The following is a 26,798-nucleotide window of genomic DNA, read 5'->3' as shown; positions in this document are numbered from 1 at the left end:
GTTCTTTACTAGGCATGTATTTAATGCTCTGCATCTAATGAAATTCAACAAATACATGCCACTGACTCTGCACATAGCTTACTTAGTGAATTTTCTTTGCTAAATTAATAAGACATTTGTTATTTCTCTGATGAAGTCATTTTTCATTGTAATCCTAAACACATCTAAAGAAAGAAAAAGATCTCATGAAATAAATTAAGAAACCAAGCTGAACTATATTTTACTATCTTATAAGGCTAAAAATTCTGAATGACCACTGATGCAAGGAGGGACCACATCAGCATCCCAGAATTTACCTACCAGCATACAAGACAATTCTGACTCTGCCACTGTTCTATTCTCCTGACGTCTCATTCTTACTGAGTCATCAGACCTGCTGCATGCCTGGCTATGGCTAACCACTTAAGAACACATCACCTAGCTATCAACAACATATCATTTTACATGTCAAAATTATTTTGAGGATTATCTGTCTCAATGCTGCTCTCCATTACAGAATAAAATTGAGAGTAGGCCTGTATAAACTATTTGCTTAAAGCAGTTAATTATGTATTGATTCTACAAACTTTCACTTAAATGTTTCTAAATGTAATTTGAATAACAAATTGTGATTTATAAATTCAGAACAACTAAGACTTCAAACTAAGCTTGTTCATAGTAAAAAGACAAAAAATCCATTTTCCTGCAGAAGATATTTATAAAATACAAACTTAATAGTTTGTATTTTATCATGGATTATAATGTTGTATATGTTAGTTACTATGCTGTATCTCCTTACCAACTACAAATTAGAAATAATAAGTAGTAAAGAAAATCTTTGTTTTAGATAAATAGCCAAGCTATCAGAATAACTACTATTCTATGCTTTTATATATCTTATGATTTTAACTACCACATCAAGGCCACAAGACCTGAGTTCAAATCCTGACTCATGGCTTGTGCCAGTAGGCAATTTATTAATCTTTTGAGACCTTAATTTAATTATGTGTAAAGATGAGAATACCACCAACCCTATTCAGACTGGTATAAAGAAATAATAATGCAAAATGTCTAGGACAGCCAACAGAATATTTTCAGTAGGTTTTCCCAAACTTTGGGACTAAAAATCCAGGTCTCCAAAATCCTCAAAAGCTTTATTCACTATGCATATGGACTTGTCTAAGTCTTGTAAAATGGCATAAATATACTATACTTACTAATGTAAATTATGTAAAGGCACATAACCTGTAACTGTATTGTATCATAAACTGGTCTCTGTGAGGTTAACATGCTATAATACAATCCATTATTTTGTCATACTAATTTTTGCTTATTTTAGAATTTTGTAGGGTTCAGAAAAACAGGGTTAAATTGGTACTGGATAATTTGTAGCCCTTTTAAAACAAAATAACATCTCCCAGAAAACTACAATTGTTATCTTCTTTTTCTTTTCATGTATGTCCTTAGAGCAAGCAGAGGCATTTGCAATCAAGTACTGCTCCTTCTTCAAAACAGAGTCTAGAATATGAGAATATACTGCCAGTGAATATGTGGAACGTTTAAAGAGAGACCAGTCTCCTACATCTTGCCTTCTCATTCTCTGTTTGCTCTCATCCACCAACATCATTAGGTGCAAGGTGAAAGGTGTGTATCAAAGGAAGAAGGAGGTGACATAACACTTTGCTTAAGTGACAATGGAGGTGTTTACAGATTGATATGAATACCAGTGCTGTAGCTTCTGTTTGTTTTCAAAGAAACCAGCTGATTATTTTGCCATCTCTCCTTTTTCTGATTTACTTAGTGCCCATGTGGGACTCTGGTATAGATCCCAAGGATGAGGAGATAATAACAGAAGTGAGTGAAGTATAGGTAGAAAGCAATGAGTTGGGAAGCATTAAAAGTAAACACTGCCTGGGTAAGACTTTCTCAATTTCACATTTGCCATTTATATCACTAAAATAACAGCATCTTTAATTTTAAGTCAACCATACATCAATGAAAACTCAATTTTATAGTTTTTTTCTACATATTCAATGTCAGAAAAATTGTGTAGTGTTTATGACATTTTACCAGATGGGCCAATAAAAAAATTTAATAGGAAGTAACAGAGGGTACAACCTAAATTTTATTTAATACATTCATACAATGATTTTACATCCATATTTAAGTAACTGAGGAAAACCAGAGCTTATGCTATCTAGACTTAGGTACATATGTATAAATTTCCACTCTTGAGATATGAAATCTTCTTAATCCTCACAAATCACACTTAAAAAATTCAGTCATATCTATCAGTCTGAGACAAATTCAAGAAAACTGTAGACTATTTAATAATTCTCTGACACTTAGATCACATTACTATATAACATTTCAAAAACATCTCATGGGATATATTTTCACAAGCCACCATAGATATAAGATGCCTAGCAAGTTAATTTTTTTTTGGTTTTTACCCTATTTTTCTTCTCAAAGGCTCATTTAATAATTACATTTAATAATTATGTGTGCTATATTTCTTATTAATCAGAAATTTTTAAATGGGGCATTTAAATCTTCCTTGCTCAGAGGATTTCAGTTTATAGTACACAGGCCCATAAAATAGTAAATGTGCCAATAAAAAGCAGGCATGGCATAATTTCAGAATGAAGAGTCCTACCCAAGAAAAGATAGCTAACAATTTTATACCCACACAAATGGGGAGTCATTTCACCACAGACCAATGAAAACACAGGCTAGTATCATCTGGCATTCTGGGACAATAATTCTTTCATTTTACAAATAACAAATCTGGAAATCTGAGACAATGTCTTCTCCTAGATTACCAAGCTTATCGCTGGCAGGGCTAGAACTAGAATCAAAGTCTTTTTTCCACCATGCCAGGTCACCTGCTAAAGTCTAGCTAAATATTCTGCCCAAAATTGAGAACAATGCCATCTTAGTTCATTCGTTGTTGCTATAACAAAACACCTGAGGTTGGGTAGCTCATAAAGAAAAAGAGTTTATTTAGCTCACAGGTATGCAGGCTGGGAATTTCAAGGCGCATGGCACTGTCATCTGCTCGGCTTCTGGTAAGGGCTTTCCTGCTGTGTCTTAACATGGCAGAAGATCAAAGGGGAAGCAGACAGTGCAAAGAGGTCAAACACAAAGGGCATTCTCACTTTACAACAACCTGCTCTCTTGGGAACCAAACCATTCCCACCAGAACTAATGCAGTCTCCCAAGTCACTGGTATATCATTTTGGAAAGGTAATTTGGTTATCTTTATTCATTTACTTAACACATATTTACTGAACGGCCAATCTTTACCAAGTACTATTCTAGATTCTGGAAACACGGCAATGAAAAAGACCGACAAGTCTTCTACCATTATATCCTAATGTGAGAAGAATGAAAATCAGCAAGAAAACAAGTATCACGTCAGAGAGTGACAAGGATGTTAAAAAGGAAATAAAACTGAAGGAAACAAACTAGAAGGGGTGCTATATTTTATGAGTGTCCAGGAAGCCATCTCCAAAAAATACGCAAGTTGAACACTGAGCTAAAAAAACGGCAGCCATAATGAGCTAGACAAACATTTCAGATAGGCAAAAGAACAAAAGCCCTGAGCTGGGACCAGGTCAGAACATTCAAGGAATAGAAAGAAAGCCAGTATGTGTGGAGCAGAGGGAACAAATACATGACAGTGTGTACTACAGGGGCCCAGTCACATACTCTTTAACCTAGCAGTACCACCTCTAGGACTCTATCCAATAGCAGTAATAGTAAGTATGTGTAAAACCATGCACAGGCTGGTGGTGAACCCCTGTCTCTACTAAAAATACAAAAATTAGCTGGGCATGGTGGCAGGCGCCTATAATCCCAGATACTCAGGAGGCTGAGGCAGGAGAATCGCTTGAACGGGCCAGGCGGAGGTTGCAGTGAGCTGAAGTCACACCATTGCACTCCAGTCTGGGTGACAGAGTGAGACTCTGTCTCAAAAAAAAAGAAGAAAAAGAAAAAAAACTACACACAGAAGGATCTTAGTGCTAGGTAGTTTGTAAAAGGAAAACCACTGGAAAAATCAAATGTTGATCAACTAGTCTGTTGATCATTTGGAGAATGTTAAATAGATTATGGTATAACATATGCTATTACAGTAAAAGAGTTAGATAATATATGCACTGACCTGGAAACATGTTCTAGAGATATTATGTGAAAAAGCAAGTAGACTAATATATATGACATGATTCCATTTCTTAATGAGACTCATTAACTATGGTATTACAAATTTTAACCCCTAAGTCTGGGCAAGGATAAATACCACTTTGCTTCCCCCCGCTGCAAGCAAATGTCCTCTTGCACACTATCCTCCTACCTTTCTCTAATTCGTTCCCTGCCAGCATTTTGGCTGACCTCAACCAACTGTTTCTTTCTTTTCCTGGGAACATGAATAGCATCACGAAAATTTTAAGAGCACAGAGAAGAACATTTCCTTATAATTTCAAAACACATTAGGTTTGAAATAACTTCACAATGACTGAATCAGCTCTAATGATTTCAGAGTAGTCAGATGGCATCATAAACTTGATTTAAAAATTAAAAAAAACACATTATGAGTAATTAAAGAAAACTATTCAGTTGGCTACTATAATAACAATGATGAAAATTATGAATTATTCTTACCTCTACTTTTGTTCGATAAAGAACAAGTCGTTTAAGGCTGCATAACTTGGCAATGTGGTTGAAAGCCTGAGGTGGTAGCTTATCACAGGAGGAGAGATTTAAGGCCTGTAGATTTGGACACATCTCAGAAATAACTTCTAAGCAAGTTTCATTAAGAAAGTGGCTGCAAGACAATTCAAGGCGTACTAATTCAGATCCGCAAACCTTCAGAAACCTGCAAAAACAACATTCCATGTGAATTTTATAAAACTAAAAGATATTTTTGCAAGAACTTTGCAATTTTAGCAACTCTAAGCAGATACATTTAAAAGGATAGATTTCTATTAGGGAAAATGTAAAATTTGTTTTGCTTAAATTCTTATTTACTGCATGCTGAAATATGAATGGTTAGGCTAAAAAAATCAACTTGAGAGGATAAAATGAATTCACATCATATAAAAAGTCAGCTAATGCTAAGTGGAAAATTAAGAAAGTTTAAGATGTATTTTCCCTACTTACCTAAAATTCACATCTGAGTTGGTAAAGCCAAAAAAAAAAAAAATCAAAACATAACAAAACTCTAATCTCTTGGGAGATATTTCCCCCTCAACAGTACCTATCCAATACTGGATAATATATTTTGAACACTGCACATAAAAGTGACAACTTTAATTAAGTAACCTCAAAACAAATCAGACTAGGCTCCTCTCAACTCAGAAAATGTCTATGTGGGTTTAACTAGAGCACTGTTACGGTCCTTGCAGCTGTTACTATTTAGCAGCTAGACTGCTTGATGTTGAAAACATTCAATTGCAGCTTCACATAAAATATATATAAATCATCCAAGATGAAGGTCACAAAATGCTTTATCAGAGCAATTATCACAATATTTATCTCAGTTACATGATAGCTGGGGAAAAAATAGTCCTGTCCATGATCACCACCTGAAAACAATCTAAAAGTAAACATGAATCTAGGAGTATTTGAATCCATGAAACTTTATCAACTAAGCAAACTGAACCCTCTTAACAGTGCACCAATTATGGCTGTCCAGGTCTCTTGACATAATCTTCCCACCAGTGTCACATCAGCAATATACTGTTAGTCAATTTATGCCACGTCTTTATTCCTAAATGATTTAATGAGCTTACAAGTACACATACAAAATAAAATTGACTAAATCAGATTAGTTGTGTAAATAAATCACGTAACACTGGTTAAAAGATGTGTTTTTTTTGCATTGTTCTACTAGTTCCTAGCAGAGACCTTGGAAAAGGCATTTACCCAAATCTTAGCATTTCCTCAGCTGTAAATGCAGACTTGAAGTATGTAACAACATTCACCACACTGCCTAGTGGAATTGAAGGTGAAATACTATGCAAATGCAGTTTTTAAAGGTCAAAGCACCCCATAAACATTAAGTATAAGTTAAATCTTGGCCAATTCACATTTAAACAATAAAAAAATTCAGCTGCTGCAAATTTAAATATTGTAAATAACCCAGTAGCCCGCACATCTTATTTACACCTGAACACCCGTTTATTCTAAATTCAAACTTCTATTACTTAATTTGTGACATTTCATACAACTGCACACTCCTTCCTCAAAAGTCTGACACTCCTCACGTAACTGCCTCTCTTGGATCTCCTCCAACTCCTCTCACTGCTGCTTCCTTTGCTAGCTGTATTAGCTAAACTGCAGTTCGCATGAAGCACATTCATTCATTCATTCATTCAACAAATATGCACTGAGCTTCTACTATCATCCAGGTAGCAGTCTAGGCACTGGGGAGATAGCAGTGGACAAAACAAAATCCCTGCTCTCATGAAGCTTACTAATGTTTTGAAGAGAGAAGAAGATAACCAAATGCGTAAAGTAAGTCGCAAATTCGTGAAAAGTGCCCAGGAGAAAATAAAAGCAGGGAAGCGCAACAGGAAGTGTCAAGGATGGACAGAGTAGTCAGAAAAGCTTCAGAGATGTGGTGAGTAAAACCCTGAAGGAAGCGAGAGGGTGACAAAGCAGGTATCTGGAGGAGGAGCATTCTAGGCAAAGGGAATGGCAGTCCAGGGCAGGATAACAAGCTGAGTGAAGAACAGTGAGATGGGGGATACAGGAGGCACAAAATGATGGAGAGATGAGTAGATCAGAGATGAGGGACAGTTCATATAGTGTATGTCACTATAAAGACTCTGGCTTTATACCAGAAAGCAAACTGTTAGCAGACAATAGGAAACTTCCCAAGTTGATTTCATGAATGATAGAATTTGAAAACCAATGAGATAAAGTCTATACCTATACTACCTTTCTTTCTTTCTCTTTATCAAGAATCCTGTATTGATATTTTTACTCTGAGATTATTTGATTAATACCCTCATATTATCTCTACTTAAATTTTCAAAATGTATACTACCTACCTTTTCATATCTACATCCCAAGAGGGCAGAGACAGTAGCAGACTCAATTAGCTGCACACAGCTCTTACTTCTTTCCTTAATGCTCCTCATGCAGGTTTTATTTTAATGCATAATTACATATATGTATTTATTCATCTCAACTGTGCCACTGATCATTTGAAAGGAGAACTCAGTTTGTTTATTTCCTGCAGTCAATTCATTCTACATTGTGCTCATAAAGTATTTTCTTACACTGAAGATTTTATGAGAGGACCTAAGTTCATATAAACAATCCCAGACTAGTCTCCTGCTATGAGAAAAGGAATCTCTGGAGAGAAAAATAAATTGCTTATCATTATGAGGTGAATTAATTTGTCCAGAACAATACAAGTACATAAGAAGTAATTTACTAAATGGTAACTTGCACCCTAAAATAATTAAGATCACATGAATGAACAATTTGAGTCTACTTATCACAAAATAAAAGGTAATAGTCCTCAGAAATTGCCTGAAGTATAAAAAGTAAGAGAAGAATTAGATATAAAATATCTATGACTTCTGAATTCCTAATCTCATGGTTTTTAGCTGACCCTCACCAAGTTTTCTAAAACAGTAAATTCAGGATAATCTTAATCCCAAATAACTTGGAACATTATTTAACATAGTGATCCAAAATAAAGCCATTAAAAACAAAACTTCTGCTTAATTGTATAGGGGTACTATCCAACAATGATAGAAAGAAGGGAAGGCCAGGCGCGGTGGCTCCAGCCTGTAATCCCAGCACTTTGGGAGGCCGAGACGGGCAGATCACGAGGTCAGGAGATCGAGACCATCCTAGCTAACACGGTGAAACCCAGTCTCTACTAAAAATACAAAAAAAAAATTAGCTGGGCATGGTGGTGGGCGCCTGTAGTCCCAGCTACATGGGAGGCTGAGGCAGGAGAATGGCGTGAACCCAGGAAGCAGAGCTTGCAGTGAGTGGAGATCACGCCACTGCACTCCAGCCTGGGCGACAGAGCAAGACTGCATCTCAAAAAAAAAAAAAAAAAAAAAAAAAAAAAAAAAAGAAGGGAAAAGAACATCTTAAAATGGTCCCTACTTTCTAGAGTTGACAATCTAAGACACAACTGTATAAAATATAGGCAGGCAACTGAATAAATATATTAGTAGGAAATAAGCTCTTCATATCATAAAACTTTAGCTCTATGTCAAAATACCTAATAAAGTTCTCGAATCTAGAAAGCATCCAAGAATGTTTCCTAAAGGAGTGAATATAAACTACTGAGAACAAGTAAGAGGGGTTTAGAGTAAAAACCCACACATAACTGAGGGGGAGATCAAGGCCATTCAGCAACTATTTGAAGAAAAATGGTAGGGAAACAATGAATCTAAGGCTTTTTGAACAGAATGATACAATTAAGTTCTAAAGCACAAACAGGCAGGCAGGCAAAGGAACATCTAAGACTTCAGGGAACCATATTAGAAAAGCGGAATTATAATAGATGTGATTTTAATGAGTAATGATATGCATGAACAGCACTCAAAGTAGCAAATCACAAATCTGTAGCTAGATTAAGATTTTAATAACTGATTAAAAGTTTTAAGTTCTCTTTATTCCAATGTAACCTATTTCTCTGCTATGATGAATAATAAAAATTCCTAAAAAGTTATTTAAAATCCAGTTAAACAGTTCTGACTTGTAAGATAAGGCTTTTAAGCAACAAAAATAAACTGCATCAAACTTTTTCCCAAAGATTTGTTCAAAAAACAGCTCATCAACATTGGTCTCTAGTTTTTAAATTTGCTTTTCTTCTTTAAAATATTACAAATAAGTCTTCTTCATAGTAATGAGCATAAATAGACCATACTTAATCATAGATTGCTCATTAATAATCAAGCCATGCATATTTATTATTTATTCTAGGAATGCTGCCTACAAGCCATAGTAACTATCAATTCAGCCGTCAAGTCATGGGGGCCAACAGTAATCAGTAGGGAAAACTCCAATACGCCCTGCCCAAGAAAAGGTTTTCTCTCCCTCTTACTTCAACTTTTTCTTTTCTTAATGGGAATAGTGACTACACTTAAAGGAATGCCATCAAGATTTATGATTTTACTGGCTGAAATACTACAGTAAAATATAAAAACAAATCTATATATGGCTTGTTCTGATTATTCAAACTGCTCTACAGCAACTACCCTGGGTGAGTTGAAAATGGAAGATAAATGGTGGGTTAGAAGTAGACAGAAACTCTAACTTTGCAAAAGATCTTTACGCATTACTAGTACAAAAATTTTTTAAATGGCATGGCTAAGTTTTCTTCTTATAACTGATGTTTCTTCTCATGCGCTAGAAGAAGCTACATAAAGAAACTTAAAAATTGATTAATATTAGCTTTATATTTTACTCATTATCACAGTCATATGCAGCACTTTGCCAGTGAAGCTGGACTTCAGTCATTCATGACCAATGTTTTCTTTAATGTCTATACTTAGTTACTACCCTGTTACTCTGTTTATAAAAATAAATAAGGGATATGCTTATATGTTTATCTTAGTATCTTTATCTTCTCTGTAGCCTGAAGGCAGGAACTATATTATATATCTCATGTGTCTCTGTATACCATCAACACCCACTGAAACTCCTTGCACACAAAGGGTGAAAACAAACATTTAATAAATTCTTTTTTTTTTTTTTTTGAGACGGAGTCTCGCTCTGTCACCCAGGCTGGAGTGCTGTGGCCTGATCTCAGCTCACTGCAAGCTCCGCCTCCCGGGTTCATGCCATTCTTCTGCCTCAGCCTCCGGGGTAGCTGGGACTACAGGCGCCGCCACCTCGCCCGGCTAGTTTTTTGTAGTTTTTTTTAGTAGAGACGAGGTTTCACCGTGTTAGCCAGGATGGTCTCGATCTCCTGACCTCGTGATCCGCCCGTCTCGGCCTCCCAAAGTGCTGGGATTACAGGCTTGAACCACCACGCCCGGCCTTAATAAATTCTTAATAATGGAAAACATTGGGAAAGAGCTATGAGGGTGATTAAAATACCCCAAAGGTCTATATAATGTAAAATAATGCTTACTGACACCACTTGTTCTATCTGTTCTCATAGTCAATTAGTCTTGGTTTATGATAATGTATGCTCTAAATATTCACAGCCTTCATTAGCTTCAGTTCTTTCTTAGTCCTATTAGCAGAGAAAAGAATTTGAAATGTGTGTGTTTGGGGCAAGGGGAAGTAGAAAGGACTAAACTCCGTTTCACTGGACAGCTGCCAAATATCTAGCAATGAACCCCTTCCCCTGGCTCAATTTCTGGCAGAAAAGAAACTCAGTGCATCCACGGTTTCAACACGTGCTACTAGACATTACTGCTTGGTTTATTTTTCACTCTGATGCATAAACTATCAAGGTCAGTATTTGGAACACATTGTTACTATTTCAAACATCATTACTTCATTTAAATCTAACAATATCAAATCTTTATTTCTGGAACTGCATCTTTATTTTTATAATCTGAGTTAAGAGGAAACAAGGCTCTACATACGAATTTCTAATTCATAAACCAGTGTTCTAGAATGTATTCACTGGGGATATGTGTAGGGATTGCTATAGTTCATTTTTCGTTTTTAAAAATAGAATACATGAGTATTCATTAATTAAAAATAACAGAAAATTTCTCTAAAGTTTCTACTCCTTCATTATTTAACTTCGTGAAAATGCTGGGATTATATTTAACATACCATGACAAAAACCATGATCAAGGTTAGGAGAAAAACTCCTGTTTGTAGCCTAAGAAAAATGACTGTGGTATTACTAAATGAACATGCACTTGTGCAAGCTTTCAAATACTTAACAGGTGACATTTAATAGTAAGGAAACGAAATGCTTAAATAGAAAGGAGCAGAAACACCTGGGCAGGTCTGCAAGTGTGGTCGCCTATTTAGCATGCAATTGCATTTTCAACATAATTAGTTTAAATGAGCTTCTAAATCTGGGTGATGTATTGCACATGTAATTAAGATTTAATTAAAAATGTTCTATAATAAATTGTTTTCCATTTCTGACAAATCACATTAGAGAGGTAGATTTTGATTTGGAAATAGTTTTTAAAATGTGTTAATCATCTGTGCTGAAAATATGAGAAAGAAGAAAAGAAACAGGAGCCCTGAAGTAAACGGTATAGTTTCCCTTCATATTCATATAAAATTTAGCTGAAGGGGATAGTAAAACACTCATTTTTTTTTTTTTTTTTTTTTTTGAGACGGAGTCTTGCTCTGTCGCCCAGGCTGGAGTGCAGTGGCCGGATCTCAGCTCACTGCAAGCTCCGCCTCCCGGGTTTACGCCATTCTCCTGCCTCAGCCTCCCGAGTAGCTGGGACTACAGGCACCCGCCACCTCGCCCGGCTAGTTTTTTGTATTTTTTAGTAGAGACGGGGTTTCAACGTGTTGACGGTGGTTCATCGAGGATGGTCTCGATCTCCTGACCTCGTGATCCGCCCAACACTCATTTTTTATAGGCAGCAGCATTCTAAACATGACACTCAAAATTTGTTTCCTTTTTATTTTTGTAATGTACATGTTACATAATTTCAAACTTTTATTATGAAAACCACTACATAATAAGTATAGGCTGCTGCTGGGGAAAAACAAAAAAAAAAAACAAAAAAAAACTTCAATCAAGCCTTTGTACTAACCTGCTAAATCCTGCAACAGAGATGAAGCCTCTATTGCCAGTCCAAGATAAATTAAGCCACTGGACAAGAGTGCATCGAGACTGTAGAAATTCCAAAGAAGTGTCATCTAGTTTTGCCCAGTATGGTTGCAGATTGAGATGGATGTATTGTAGAGGATCACAGCAATGCTGGCTCAGTAGTTTGCAAGTCTGTGCTAATCTACACAGGTCTGGTAGTGTAAGATGATTCAGAATCAGTTGAATAAGCTAAATAAGACAGAGAAACCAAGATCGTCAAGAATGAAAAGCAGTATCATTTTATGAAACACATAACATGATCTAATAAGGAATAAAATGTCATACATTTTATAACAATATTTTCATATAGTAAATAAAAACATTCAACGGAATTATCCAAAGAGAAGAAATCATGCACGCATTTGACTATAGTACATTTCAAGACTGTTCAAAGTATACTCAGCACATATTGCCTACTCATTTTCTTAGGTGCAAAGACACATTTTGATAATCTATTGAATAATACAATTTGTCATACTCAACATCACTGAACAGCTACTACATGCCAGACACTGGGGACAGAAAAGAAAGAGTACCTATTCTCAGAGTGCTTACAGTCCAGTGGGGATTGGTAAGGACAATGATACATTTTAACAGTTTTGACAAAAAGAAACACAGAATGCTACTAAAGCCTAGCAGGCCTAGCTCCAAAGTGAAAGTGTACCTGTGCTAGGAACACTCAGCTTTATATATATATATAATATATATACTGTTAAGTTCTGGAGTACATATGCAGAATGTGCAGGTTTGTTACATAGGTATACACGTGCCACGGTGGTTTGCTGCACCCATCAACCCATCACCTACAGTAGGTATTTCTCCTAATGTTATCCCTCCCCTAGCCCCCTAGCCCCTAACAGATCCCAGTGTGTGATGTTCCCCTCCCTGTGTCCAGGTGTTCTCATTGTTCAACTCCCACTTATGAGTGAGAACATGCAGTGCTTGGTTTTCTGTTCCTGTGTTAGTTTGCTGAGAATGATGGTTTCCAGCTTCATCCATGTCACTGCAAAGGACATGAACTCATCCTTCTTTATGGATGCATAGTATTCCATGGTGTATATGTGCCACATTTTCTTTATGCAGTCTATCATTGACGGGCATTTGAGTTGGTTCCAAGTCTTTGCTATTGTGAACAGTGCTGCAATAAATATACGTGTGCATGTGTCCTTATAGTAGAATGATTCATAATCCTTGGGGTATATACCCAGTAATGGGATTGCTGGGTCAAACATTATTTCTAGTTCTAGATCCTTGAGAAATTGACACACTGTCTTCCACAATGGTTGATTAATTTACATTACCACCAACAGTGTAAAGGCGTTCCTATTTCTCCACATCCTCTACAGCATCTGTTGTTTCCTGACTTCTTTTTTTTATTTTAAATACACTTTATTGTGTATGTTTTAAGTTTACATCATAATATTATGGGACAAATAGGGTAAAATGGTTGCTATAGTGATGGAAATTCACATATATTGGTGCATATACTTTTTTCTTGACAAGAGAAGCTAAAATTTACTTATTTAACACAAATCTCTGATCCAATACAATTGTATTAACTATAACCCTCATGTTATACATTATATCTTTAGACTTGTTCATACGACATATCTGCTATTTTGCATGTTTCGACCTATAATACATATACCATATACTCATTTCCTCTGGCCAAATACCCCACTTCTAGTTGCTAATGTTTTATTTTATTTTATTTTTTTTAAATTGCAAAAGTATGATTATTATTATTATTATTATACTTTAAGTTCTAGGGTACATGGGCATAACGTGCAGGTTTGTTATATATGTATACTTGTGCCATGTTGATGTGCTGCACCCATCAACTCGTCAGCACCCATCAACTTGTCGTATACATCAGGTATAACTCCCAATGCAATCCCTTCCCCCGCCCCCATAATAGGCCCTGGTGTGTGATGTTCCCCTTCCCGAGTCCAAGTGATCTCATTGTTCAGTTCCCACTATGAGTGAGAACATGCGGTGTTTGGTTTTCTGATCTTGCAATAGTTTGCTGAGAATGATGGTTTCCAGCTGCATCCATGTCCCTACAAAGGACACAAACTCATCCTTTTTTATGGCTGCATAGTATTCCATGGTATATATGTGCCACATTTTCTTAATCCAGTCTGTCACTGATGGACATTTGGGTTGATTCCAAGTCTTCGCTATTGCGAATAGTGCCGCAATAAACTTACGTGTGCATGTGTCTTTATAGCAGCATGATTTATAATCCTTTGGGTATATACCCGGTAATGGGATGGCTGGGTCATACAGTACTTCTAGTTCTAGATCCTTGAGGAATCGCCATACTGTTTTCCATAATGGTTGAACTAGTTTACAATCCCACCAACAGTGTAAAAGTGTTCCTATTTCTCCACATCCTCTCCAGCACCTGTTGTTTCCTGACTTTTTAATGATTGCCATTCTAACTGGTGTTAGAGGGTATCTCATTGTGGTTTTGATTTGCATTTCTCTGATGGCCAGTGATGACGAGCATTTTTTCATGTGTCTGTTGGCTGTATGCATGTCTTCTTTAGAGAAATGTCTGTTCATATCCTTTGCCCACTTTTTGATGGGGTTGTTTTTTTCTTGTAAATTTGTTTGAGTTATTTGTAGGTTCTGGATATTAGCCCTTTGTCAGATGAGTAGATTGCAAAACTTTTCTCCCACTCTGTAGGTTGCCTGTTCAGTCTGATGGTAGTTTCTTTTGCTGTGCAGAAGCTCTTTAGTTTAATTAGATCCCATTTGTCAATTTTGGCTTTTGTTGCCACTGCTTTTGGTGTTTTAGACATGAAGTCTTTGCCCATGCCTATGTCCTGAATGGTATTGCCTAGGTTTTCTTCTAGGGTTTTTAAGGTATTAGGTCTAACATTTAAGTCTCTAATTCATCTTGAATTAATTTTCGTATAAGGAGTAAGGAAAGGATCCAGTTTCAGCTTTCTACTTATGGCTAGCCAATTTTTCCAGCACCATTTGACTTTTTAATGATCACCATTCTAACTGGCATGAGATGGTATATCATTGTGATTTTGATTTGCATTTCTCTAATGACCAGTGATGATTAACATTTTTTCTTATGTTTGTTGGCTGCATAAATGTCTTCTTTTGAGCAGTGTCTGTTCATATCCTTTGCCCACTTTTCGATGGGGTTGTTTTTCTCTTGAAATTTGTTTAACTTCTTTGTAGATTCTAGATATTAGCCCTTTCTCAGATGGATAGATTGCAAAAATTTTCTCCCATTCTGTAGGTTGCCTGATCACTCTGACAATAGTTTCTTATGCTGGAACATTCAGCTTTAACGAGTCAGGGGCAAACCAGGTGAAAAGAGAGTCTAGTGGTAAAGACTGTGTTATGAAAGCCTCACAGAGGAGCTTGGGTTTATCCTGAAAGCAATAAGGAGTCCTGAAGGGTTTTAAACTAGAGTGACATGTTCACATTTGTGTTTCAGAAAGAACATTGTGGGAGTGCTACTGGAAGCAAGGGGGCAGGAAGAGAAACCAGCCATGGGGCTAATACAGAATTCTAGGAAATAGGAAATAAGGGGTCTGCTTAAGGCAGCTGGCAGTGATGATGGAGTAGCAAACAGATACAAGAATTATTAAGAAGGCAGAATTCAAAAGATTGCTTTCTCTAAAATTATCTTATTGAACTACTGCAAGATTTATTTTTTCTTAACAGTTGGGGGCTTCTAGTTTCAAAGAACTACTGCTTAAATAGCCTATTCTGAACTAAGAACTATAAAGAAAAAGACACTAAATATTTGCTAAATGTTAAACATCTTATTTAGATGAGAGAGGGGTTTTTTAATTTAATGTATTTATCTAGCTAAATTTTTTGTTTTGCAATTAACCTAAATGCTCTTCTTCAATTTATTTTGTTATCTAGGCTCAGTATTAATTTCAGTCAGGATTTCACTGTTTTAAGTCAAAATATCACAAAACACAGAGTAACAACAATACAATCTTTAAAATAAGTTTAAAGAGGATGTAGCCAGAATCTCCTTACTCCTGATGTTTCTTAGTAATTTTCTACCCAGTGACTCTCCAACCTGCTCCTTGGCTATTAATTCCCACTTGCCCATGCTGTTGAACCCAATCTCCCTCTCACACTGCAAAATCCCATTGTAGTGGTCCCTATACCTAGCACGATTGAATAATTTTTCTTTAACAAATCTCATCATCCAGATACACCTGTTGATGTGTAAAATATTACACGAACAAAAATCAATAATTTCAAGTAAAAAGTAAACCCAAACATTGAAGAAAGGTCTAAAATGAGAAGTTTCTGCCTCTCTACACTCAGTTCTAACCATCCCTCTCCCCGAAGATAAGCATTGTTAAGTTTTTCTGATCTCTTCCAAATAAATGTATATGAAATTCTGTTCTTGAATTTGCACTAAAACAATGATACTATATACACCATTCTGCAACTTGCTTTTCTCACGTAATTATATCTTGTACATCTTTCTATATCTGCACATACAGACCCACCTCCTTCCATTTCATAGAAGTGACATAATTCAACTAGTTTCTCATTGATGCATTTCCTGCTTTTTTTCCTATTGCATATAATACTGCAATATCATTGTGTGTATGTACCACGCATGTATGTTCATCTTGGCAAACTTTGAAAATATATTCTTATAGTAAATTACATGCATTTAAAAGTTTTGATGGAAGTGGAAAACTGCCATTCAGAATGTTCACCTCAATTTATATATCCACAAAAATTGTATGAAAGTACCCTTTTGTGGCCGGGGGCAGTGGCTCACACCTGTAATCCCAGCACTTTGGGAGGCCAAGATGGGCAGATCACGAGGTCAGGAGATGGAGACCACCCTGGCTAACATGGTGAAACCCCGTCTCTACTAAAAATACAAAAAAAATCAGCCGGGCATGGTGGCAGGTGCCTTTGGTCCCAGCTACTCGGGAGGCTGAGGCAGGAGAATGGCGTGAACCCAGGAGTTGGAGCTTGCAGTGAGCCGAGATTGCGCCACTGCACTCCAGTCTGGGTGACAGAGCAAGACTCTGTCTCAAAAAAAAAAAAAAAAAGTACGCTTTTGCTTCTATCCTAGACAACACTGGTGTCAAAACTTGTTTATTCCAAAAGGCAAAAAAGGAAGAAAAGGTATAAAAGTGTTTTTATTTGTTTCTTTTTTTTAACGACATAAATATAACAGCTTCCCAGAGGAGTTGTCAATACATTTCCCTCTATCCTCTTGGCCTGTTCCTGGACTCTATTCTGTTCCATTTATCTATATGTTATTTCTCCCATATCAACAGTCTTCCAAATAAAATAACTAGGTTTTTTAAAGTGTATGTGTTCGAATGTTGTGGATTGTTTGGCTGCAAATGAGAATCAGGACTAATACCCCTCTATCACTCTTTTCCAGAATTTTCATGAGTATTTTCATATTTTTAGGCAAACTTTTCAATTTAAAAAAATTCTGCCAGCATTTTAATTGGGACTTCATTGAATACACTAAGGAAAACTGATATTTTTACTTTATTATATTTTCCTACTCTAGGGCATGTTCTAATTTTTTAGCAAAAGTAAATTATCTGTAAAGTCTAAAGTATTTGTAACTCCCCTTGACTAATTTGACTGTATACTGGACCACCCTGAAGACCACTGGTTGAAGGGATAAAATGCAAATCTCTTGGTGAAACCCAGACAGCCCTCTATGATGCAGCAGAATAGACTCCACACTGCCAAAGACAGGGAGTCCCAGTCACTGTCATCTATGTACATGGAGCTGTGTACTGAGGCAGCCCTGAGCCTCCATCCAATTCCATCTCTTACAGTTTTCCCTATCAAAGCCTATGTTTTGGCCACACTGAAATACTGGAGTTCCCAAACAAGTCACACAGTTTCACTTCTCATCTTTGTACCTTCTCTTCCCTTTGCCTAAAGTGTCTTCTGGCCTTCATTCAAATTCTATGGGTCAAGCATTTTATCAGGTCTGGAAAAAATTCAATAAACTGTTTAAGATGTATTTGCTGAAATTAAACTTCTATTTTACAGTTTTTGCAAGTGGGTAAGAATCAAAGCAGCGATTCACTCTACTCCAGATGAACTGCTCCCACTGCTGCCACAACAGACCCTCCTCAGAGCCCTGAGGAGCAACACTGTCAGTATCTCATGCTCCTCTCGTTCCCCAAACCCAGCTTTTCCTTCATCTTTCCTCCCGCCTCCCAGTAAAGGCCAGTCTTGTCCAATCTGTGAAGCTGCCTTTCCATCACATGGGGTCTGGGTGGGATCCTGGTCCCATGGCTTAAAGACCAAATTACCTTGGACACTTAAATTCATCTTTATGTGGCAACTTTAGCTACTTCACAGGATGTGCCATGGCATTTTAACTGTAATATGTTGGAGAGGCATTATAGCTACTATTACTCTAACACATTCAAGAGGCTACCTTATTGTTTCATGAAAGTTAAGCTATTTGTGTTATTTCCATGAAATCTGAAATACCCATCAATTTGGAGGAGGGATATCTCAGTTGGTTAAAATTTGAGTCCATAAAGTTTTCTTAAAAGGAAAACTGATTATACATTTTTAGCCACACAGTAGTTTTCAGTGGGAGACAGAAATGCTTGGCCCTACTCTCACCCCTAGGAATATTTCGAAACTGGTGGGGAGAGGTTTTGGTGTCACAAGGTCCTGGAATGCTACTAGCACTTGACATCTGGGAGCCTGGGATGCTAAATATACCTCAGAAACACCCCAGTAGGGACACACTGAAAACAAGACTTCAGACTAAACACATAAAAAAGTATTAATAATTCCAGGCCGGGCGCGGTGGCTCACGCCTGTAATCCCAGCACCCTGGGAGGCCGAGGCGGGCGAATCACGAGGTCAAGAGATCGAGACCATCCTGGCTAACATGGTGAAACCCCATCTCTACTAAAAATACAAAAATTAGACGGGAGTGGTTGTGGGTGCCTGTAGTCCCAGCTACTTGGGAGACTGAGGCAGGAGAATGGCGTGAACCCAGTAGGCGGAGGTTGCAGTGAGCCGAGATTATGCCACTGTACTCCAGCCTGTGCGACAGAGTGAGACTCCATCTCAAAAAAAAAAAAAAAAGTACTAACAATCCCAAGGTAAAAGCACTACCTGCCTAGACCAAAAATTACAGTTAGGAGAACACAGAATGGAGTTAGTATAGGAAAAAAAAAAATGACACTAAGAGAAACTATGGATTAAATAGAATATTTTCATATTTCATATTCATATTCACAATCTTAATATTCTTATTTTTAATAGCAAATCATCTTTAATATAACTAATACAAAGTTAAGCATGTATTACCCATACTTAAACTGTGTAATATGAATTAAAGTGGATTGTTACTTATTACTGATTTTTGTATTTGGTTATCATTAGCAATATGAAAATATATACTTAATAGTTTATCCAGAAACACTAAAGCCAAACCAAAACAAAAGTAGTGAAATTAGTTAAAACATGATTTTGTCTAGTTTTTCCAAAATCAAAATACACAACACATCAAATTATATATACCTTACCAATGCTCCATTACCAATACTCAGTAAACATTAATATCTAAAGATTAAAAATCTATAGTGTTTTATCCAATACTGCTGCTAAATATTTTTGGCTTACCTCATAAGGTAGTTTATCAAAATATCCATTATTTGGCCCTTCCCTGAGGACAGCACTGCTAAACTTTTTGTTAAGACTGTCCATTCCACAACCATCCTTTTCTTCATAGGCATCGTCTTCTATATCATTCATGTCAATAAGTGAAGTCTTGAGAGAAAGCACTGGCTTGTCCTTCACACCATGTAGCACAACTGCATCTAATTCAGTGTAATAATCCAGAAGAGAACTATTTACTTCCAGTCGTATAAGATTTGTGGGAAAATTTATCTGCTTAATACAAGGTTTAAACTGGCGAGCTTGGGAAGCATTCAACTTCGTAGGTCTCTCTGACCAAAGAATCTCCCATCTGCCAAAAAAAGAAACTTCCCTATAATACAGTTTAGAATGAGATCTACTGGTCCCTTAAGGTTATAGCCCCATGCCCAATATGTCACAGTGTGAAACAAAGTAATCAAAATAAATAGAATCCAATATAAGTATTGTTCCCAAGATATAAAAAACTTTAAAAAACCAAATGCCACAGACCTTATTACTTAATTTATTTTTATAAGTCCCCAAACAGTCCTTTTTTTATAGATTTCACATTGGTCAGTTTAAAAACTGGAACATGTAGTTAGAGGTAGCTGAACAACATTCCATTTTACAAGATAAGTAAACCCAAAGTAAGAATAAAACACACGAAGATGAAGCTCTCCTGTGTACACGGCTTAAACCAACTGCAGAAACTAAACTGATCATTTTGCTTCACGAAGGTCTCCTACTCCAGCCTTTCCATTTCTGTCACTAGCCTCATATAAATGCAAAATTTTCATATTCTTTTTCTCTTTATTTTATCAAATCATGAAGTTTCATCAAATTTTTCAAGAAAGTGTTTCTTATATATGCCCTTCTCCTGAATTTCCATTTTTGCCATCTTTAAGTTATTCTTATGTCCTTAGTATCTAGCAAATATCTAAACACATAAAAGGGGAATAACATTCTCCTATTCCTCCAAATGAACTCCTGCTTCCCAGCCAGATTAATCATTATTTTCCATGCAGTAAACTTACTTCCACCTTTATGTCTTTGCTCGTGTTATCTTCCTCCCCATGAAATGCCCAACCTACTATTATCTGCCTATCTATTCTTCAAGGCCTAACTTATCTCCATATAAGTCTTCTTATAGAACTATTTTCCAAAATTAAAGATTCTTCATAATCATAGTATCATCAGGTACTTAATATACTCATATGTCAGTTAACTATTTCTCTAATATTGTTTCTAATAGAGAAGAGAAAATTAGAAACATTTAAAAAATACTTCAATTATCATCCTTCCTCTATTCCTAATTATTTACTGTGGCTAGTAAAATTTTTTAATAAAGATTTTACATCAAAGAATAAGAATATTTTTAAGTCTCTCAATATACACTACAAATTGCTTTCAAAAAAGCTTATGCCAATAGTACATAAGAATGATCACTGAAAGCATTAAAAATAATCTCTAGTTTGATTGTGAGCCATATTTCCTTATGATGTAATTTGTAATTCACTGATCACTAATGACACTTAATTTTTTTATATACTCATTAATTACATGAGATTTTTTTCCACCAATAAATTGTTCGTTTATTTTCCTGGCCCAATGACCTACTGAGATCTAAGTAAAAACTGATCATGGCAAAGCATAGAGGAAACTGAAAAAAAAAAAAAAAAAAGAATTTGAAATTCAAGGGAGAAATCAGAGCCGAAACTATAGAAGCCATCAACATATAGGTACTCCAACTGTTTTTAGGCCCAAGAAGGGACCAAGAAAAGTATATAGCCACAATCTTGGAAGAATGGAGAGGGAAGTATGGCAATTTCCACCTCCAGGAATAAAAGCAAGCTCCAAAGGAATTCTAATAAACATATAACGAAGGGAATCAGGAACCACAGAACAGGGAACTTTAACAGCAGGGACTTTTATTAAAGTGTCTAGAACGTTTAAAATCCCATACTTGTTATTTTTGCTGATTCTCTCCTGAAATGTAGGAATAAAATGCCTCAAACATAAATAGCCTGTGAGTACTTGTATTCAGAGGCAACAATAAAGTAGCAATGGAGAAATTAGTTACACCCTATAACCAATCTTGCAAGGCAGGGAAAGAGTTCCAAAGAATAGAGCAGGCTGTGGCAGGTTTAATGAGGAAAGAGAAGCAGGTGGGTATCTTCTTCCAGTGACAAGGCAGAAAAACAAACCTGGAGTGCCAACCTGAACCTAAGAAGTGTCCCTAGAGATTAGCTTGTAAAATCAAAGGTTCCTAACAAAGGAATTGATTTGAATAACTCTAATGTAAATATATGCAGTAAAACAGAGCTAGTCATATAGGTGCTGGGGAACAGAAGCATGAAACATCTACAACAACACTGGTGAGAAAATTCAAATTTTGGTCTTACTCTTTCGTCACTACTGCAAATTGACACCAGACAATGCTGGAGGAACATCTCCAAGAAACAAGGACCCCTCAAGACCCTGTGAAATAACCACCTATACTGGTTTACAGCACATGTGAACCAAACCAATCTTTTTGTTTAGTTTCAATGGGGAGTTTTGTGAGGCCTAAGAAAAACACTGAAAATATAATATAGAAATAACCTCTGCCAAGTTCTTAGCAATAAATAAATATGCACACAATACAGGTCTTCACGTATAATTTGAAATGCATTATAATGTAAATCAAATTTAAAAATTATAAATATAAGTAATAAAGACATTGATTAGAACATAAATATTCCATTTTAATAATGTATTAATAATCTACAAAACTCCTCTCTAGCTACGTTGCAGAACACGCAAAATAGACAGGGTTGAGATGATGCTTTAAACCGACTTCCTTAACATTTCTAGTATGTTTAAACGTATTAGGATTAATGTTATTTTAGTATCATTCTTGCTTCTGACTTCTATATAGCATGAAGATTATTTAGTTACACATATATCAGAAGCTGCAAAAATTATACTTAAAGTAGAATATCAGGATCGTACCTGTCTTTAGAAAGATTTAAAAATATGTCTAAATATTAAAAATTTGCAAGTAAATCATTAGTTTTTATATTTTACTTTTATTTTTCTTGATAACCTAAAAAGCAACAAGAAAAAAAAAGACAAAAATTATTTCTAGGTCTGTGGACACTTGAATTAATATTAACTATGAGACCAATACAGATTTTCTGCTCTCTGCATTAAAGTTTTTGTTTAAAATTCCCCAACAGAGCTAAATGTATCATTTCAAAGTTAAAAAGAGAAAGGTATCTATCTTACCCAACAAGAGAATATTCTAATTTCTTTTTATTCTGGAAAACTAAAGCCAGAAAAATAAAAACTAGTCAGTGACAACAAGAAAACAAACATAAACACATGCACATGTACACAGGGGTACACACACATACACACGCACAAACACACACACATTCTGGAGAAAGCCCGACTCTTTTAATTCTCTAGCCCCAGGGCAGAGTTGATATGATTAAACTCCTTTAAGTCATGGCCTTTGTAATATGTACATTTACATGTTTAGTATTATGCTCATACACTGTATTTATCTACTGGACAAATCTGACAAACTCTAATGTACTCTTTAAGTATTTTAAATCTCGAGTATCACATGTGCAAATTTCAGCCTAGAATGTCTTTGAGACTAGGCTTACAGTCTGCATGTGGAGCACTCAATTCTGGGATGGTAACCAGCACAGCCCATTTAATGTTCTTTCTGTTGATTGTACTGGATGACTACTATGTGTCCAGTGCTCAGAAACAATAAACCATTCTCTCTATGACTGTTGACTTGTTGTTATACCACTGAGAAACCTTCTCCAGGGCAACCAGGAAGCAGTGAGTAGATGAGAGGAAGAGAGATGTTTCATTAATGGAAACCAAAGAAAGCAAGTTTTCTAACCTGTATTGAGGCTTGAAGCCAGGCAGATGAGTACAAAAAGGTTCCCTGCAACCAAAATTTATCCTAGCCAGTAAGTATATCTAGCAGCCAGCAAAGAAAGTTATCTTGCCAACCCTGTTCCATTTCACTAGCTGAAAGTAAAGGAATAGTATAGGAAAACAGAAATAAAAGTAAAAAGTATTCTGACAGGTCTATCTATTCACTCCCTGCCTCCCAGACCATTTCTAATTGGAAACTAATAAACTAGCATGTACTTAAAAAAAAAAAAAAATTAACTAGCGAAGAGCTTGGTCAATTCTGAGTTAAATGACAAAATCATGTTTCTTGGCCCACAGAGTCGAAAGGACCAGGTCATGACAAATTTGTGAAATCGTTACTTAAGCAACTCGATTTGGTAGCAAATTCTATGAAAGCCTCTTTTTTTCTCCCTGCTTTCTTATTTCAATATTATATAGTTGGAGTGCTTTGTACACTGAAAAAAAATTCTACACCATTAAATTTCATTCCCAAATAACTTTATCCCAATTGGTTTCTTTAATCTGACCTCTATTTGTCATCATCTTCTTCCCCTTTTCCTTGTCTCTCTCTTCCAAATGGTAACCCTGACCTAGCCTACTTTCTGAGTCTTACATAGGCATCCATTAAGATATTATTCAGAGGACTAGGGCACTCTAAAATCTGCAACCTCCACCTTCTGGTTTCAAGCGATTCTCCTGCCTCAGTCTCCTGAGTAGCTGGAATTACAGGCGCCCACCACCATGCCTGGCTAATTTTTGTATTTTTAGTAGAGATGGGGTTTCACCATGTTGGCCAGGCTGGTCTCGAACTCCTGACCTTGTGATCCACCCACCTCGGCCTCCCAAAGTGCTGGGATTACAGGCATGAGCCACCATGCCCGGCCTTTTTCTTTTCCTCTTAGTAAGGTATTAGGCAAGAAATGAAAAGACTTTAAGATCTGGTAGAACTGCCTGTAACTTTTCCACTTCATTTACTGAACAAAGAAATGCAATCACATGAAATAGGAAAAGACTGGTTTTAAATTTTAAATGTTCTGGGACTAAAAGTAGTTAATTTCCTGCAAATTCCTGAGCTACTCCAACACACTCTTGTTTGTTAACTTCTAAGCGGGGGATATAAAATTAAAATAATAGGCAGTGCAGCCCAGTGGTTCCCAAACAGTAGTACAAGATGGAGTTTTCCATCACTAAATGTGAGAATGCACATTTAGTATGCACCTATCACACATATATGTTCTTATAAAATTGAAAAAAATCTTTATTCAAGATTCTGATCATGCTAATTTCTTGGTACAAACTGAGTTGCTTAAGTAATCATTTCACAAATTTGTCATGATCTGGTCCTTTCGACTTTGTTGGCGAAGAAACATGATTTTGTTATTTAACTCAGAATTGATCATGCTCATCACTGGTTAATTTTTTTTTTAAACAGATGCATAAACTTTTATGAAATGATGGTGATGATAGATAAAATTGGTATTTTGTCTTTTCACTGTACAGTAATTTAGCACAGTAAATAATCTGACAAGTCTATGAGTTCCCTAATGTTTATGATCATTATTATGTTACTAGTTTATTGTGACTGACTCCTCCCACCTGAACTCCATTCACCTGCACACCCCCCATCTCATCAGTTCTATGTGCCACCCTGCACATGGGCTTGCTTTGCTCCTAAGGGTTTACACCTACAACCTTCTTCACAAAACTACCTTGGGCTTCATCTAGGGAGTGACATGTTGCCTGGAAGATTGGCAGTCCCCATTCCCACCCTTCCAGCCCATGGTCGAAGTCTGGTTGGTGCAGGAGTACGAGAGCCCAGCTCTCTAGCAACTTTGCCTCCCAGCAGACTAGGACTTCACACGATATTGCATCCTTGCTTGACTTTTTCCCATCGTGCTTTCTCTACTTCCCTACTAGCTTCTCCCACAGTTTTTTCATAATAAATTGCACAGGAATAGTCGCCTCAAGATATTCTTCTGGGAAGCTGGATCCAAAATATCTATAAAATCCCAAAGTCTAAAAACCACTAGTTTAAATCTTAAGAATGTCACTCCCATGTCTGTATTCGCCAATAGCTTATTCTCTGCATTCTTGGACTTTTCTCACTTCTTCAAACACCATGATCTTAGCTCACGATCTCACCTTCAAATGTGCTGTCATCTCTCCTCCTTTCTTATCCACACTGGAGCCTCACTTAACCCTCAGGTCGCAGGTAAGTCACTTCCCCAGGGAAGCCTTCTCTGAGCCCCTAGTTTAGGTTCTCCCCTCTGCCAATACATGGTCTTCATGGTCCTCTTCTAGGCTGGCCTGTAAGCTCAAAAAAGAGCCATCTCTGTCTGACTCTCTACTTGGTTCCTAGCAGTGAACTAGCAGAGAGGGTGTTCAATAAATGTTTCTGACTGTATAAAAAAATTCACCCAAATGTTAACAGTTACTGAATTTGGTCAAAAGAATTACAGATATTTTTTCATATATATTTTCCTTTTTTTGTATTTTCTAGCTTCTTTCTAAACAATGAAACAGCTATTGATTTCTTAATCAGTAAAATTTAAAAAGGCTTTTTCATATACCTTAATAATATATTGGTCACCTTTTTTTCTCTTAAAATGTAGTGATATTTTCAGTAGACTAAAGCTGAAAATAAGTAAAGAAAATTAGAGATACATGTATAAATAGAGTTTTAACTTTAATCACAATCACACACCAATAACTCTCAGTAACCCAAGAGCATGATTTATACTTAAAATTAGTTATGCAGCTGTTAAGTTTTACACTGGAGAAAACACATTACATGTTCCATTGATCTGATCCCTAAATCTTTTCAGATTCTTGGAAAAAAGTGGATAACTTTGTAAGAAGAATGACAGAGTCCTAATAAAACAATTCTCATGTAAGAAAAGATCCTGCCATGCACGGTGGCTCATGTCTATAATCCCAGCACTTTGGGAGGCCGAGGCGGGCGGATCACCTGAGGTCAAGAGTTCGAGACCAGCCTGCCCAACATGGTGAAATCCCATCTCTACTAAAACTATAAAAATTAGCCAGGCATGGTGGCACACACCTGTAATCCCGGCTATTCAGGCAGCTGAGGCAGGAGAATCTCGTGAACTCAGGAGGCAGAGGTTGCAGTGAGCCGAGACCATGCCACTATACTCTAGCCTCGGTGACAGAGAGAGAGACCCTGTCTCAAAACAAAACAAAACAAAAGATCCTACCCCAGTAATACTTTTTTCTTCTTCTTAGGGAGAAAAAAAAATCTGATTTTAATTAAAGTATGCTGGCTTTCTGAGTTTAAAAAATGACTAATAACATTATTTGCAATGAATTATTAGGTAGTTCCGGGGAAAAAAAGTTAAGATTATACCAGCAATCTTCAAGTTGAGCTGTACTCTGTATGCTTTCTGGCAGGCCCTGGAAGTGTTCCCTTAGAGATGAGGGGACAGAGACATCAGAGGAGCAGCATGTT

At 36.5% G+C, this 26,798-nt stretch overlaps 1 protein-coding gene across 3 annotated transcripts in view; it reads right to left on the bottom strand.

Moving 5' to 3' along the window:
- Nucleotides 1–26,798, bottom strand: part of FBXL4 (F-box and leucine rich repeat protein 4) — a 78,327-nt gene that overhangs the window by 22,242 nt on the left and 29,287 nt on the right. For all 3 annotated transcript variants that reach the window (XM_010367680.2, XM_030928745.1, XM_030928744.1), the window contains 3 exons: nt 19,400–19,745; nt 11,703–11,947; nt 4,642–4,855 (listed from right to left, as the gene is read on the bottom strand). In XM_010367680.2, the coding sequence (XP_010365982.1) occupies nt 4,642–4,855; nt 11,703–11,947; nt 19,400–19,745 (805 nt within the window). The remainder of the gene's footprint in view (nt 1–4,641; nt 4,856–11,702; nt 11,948–19,399; nt 19,746–26,798) is intronic.

This window comes from Rhinopithecus roxellana, chromosome 4 (genome assembly GCF_007565055.1).
Source record: "Rhinopithecus roxellana isolate Shanxi Qingling chromosome 4, ASM756505v1, whole genome shotgun sequence".
Classification (NCBI taxonomy): domain Eukaryota; kingdom Metazoa; phylum Chordata; class Mammalia; order Primates; family Cercopithecidae; genus Rhinopithecus; species Rhinopithecus roxellana.
Note: the sequence above shows the minus strand (reverse complement) of the source record. Positions and strands in the feature narration are given on the sequence as shown.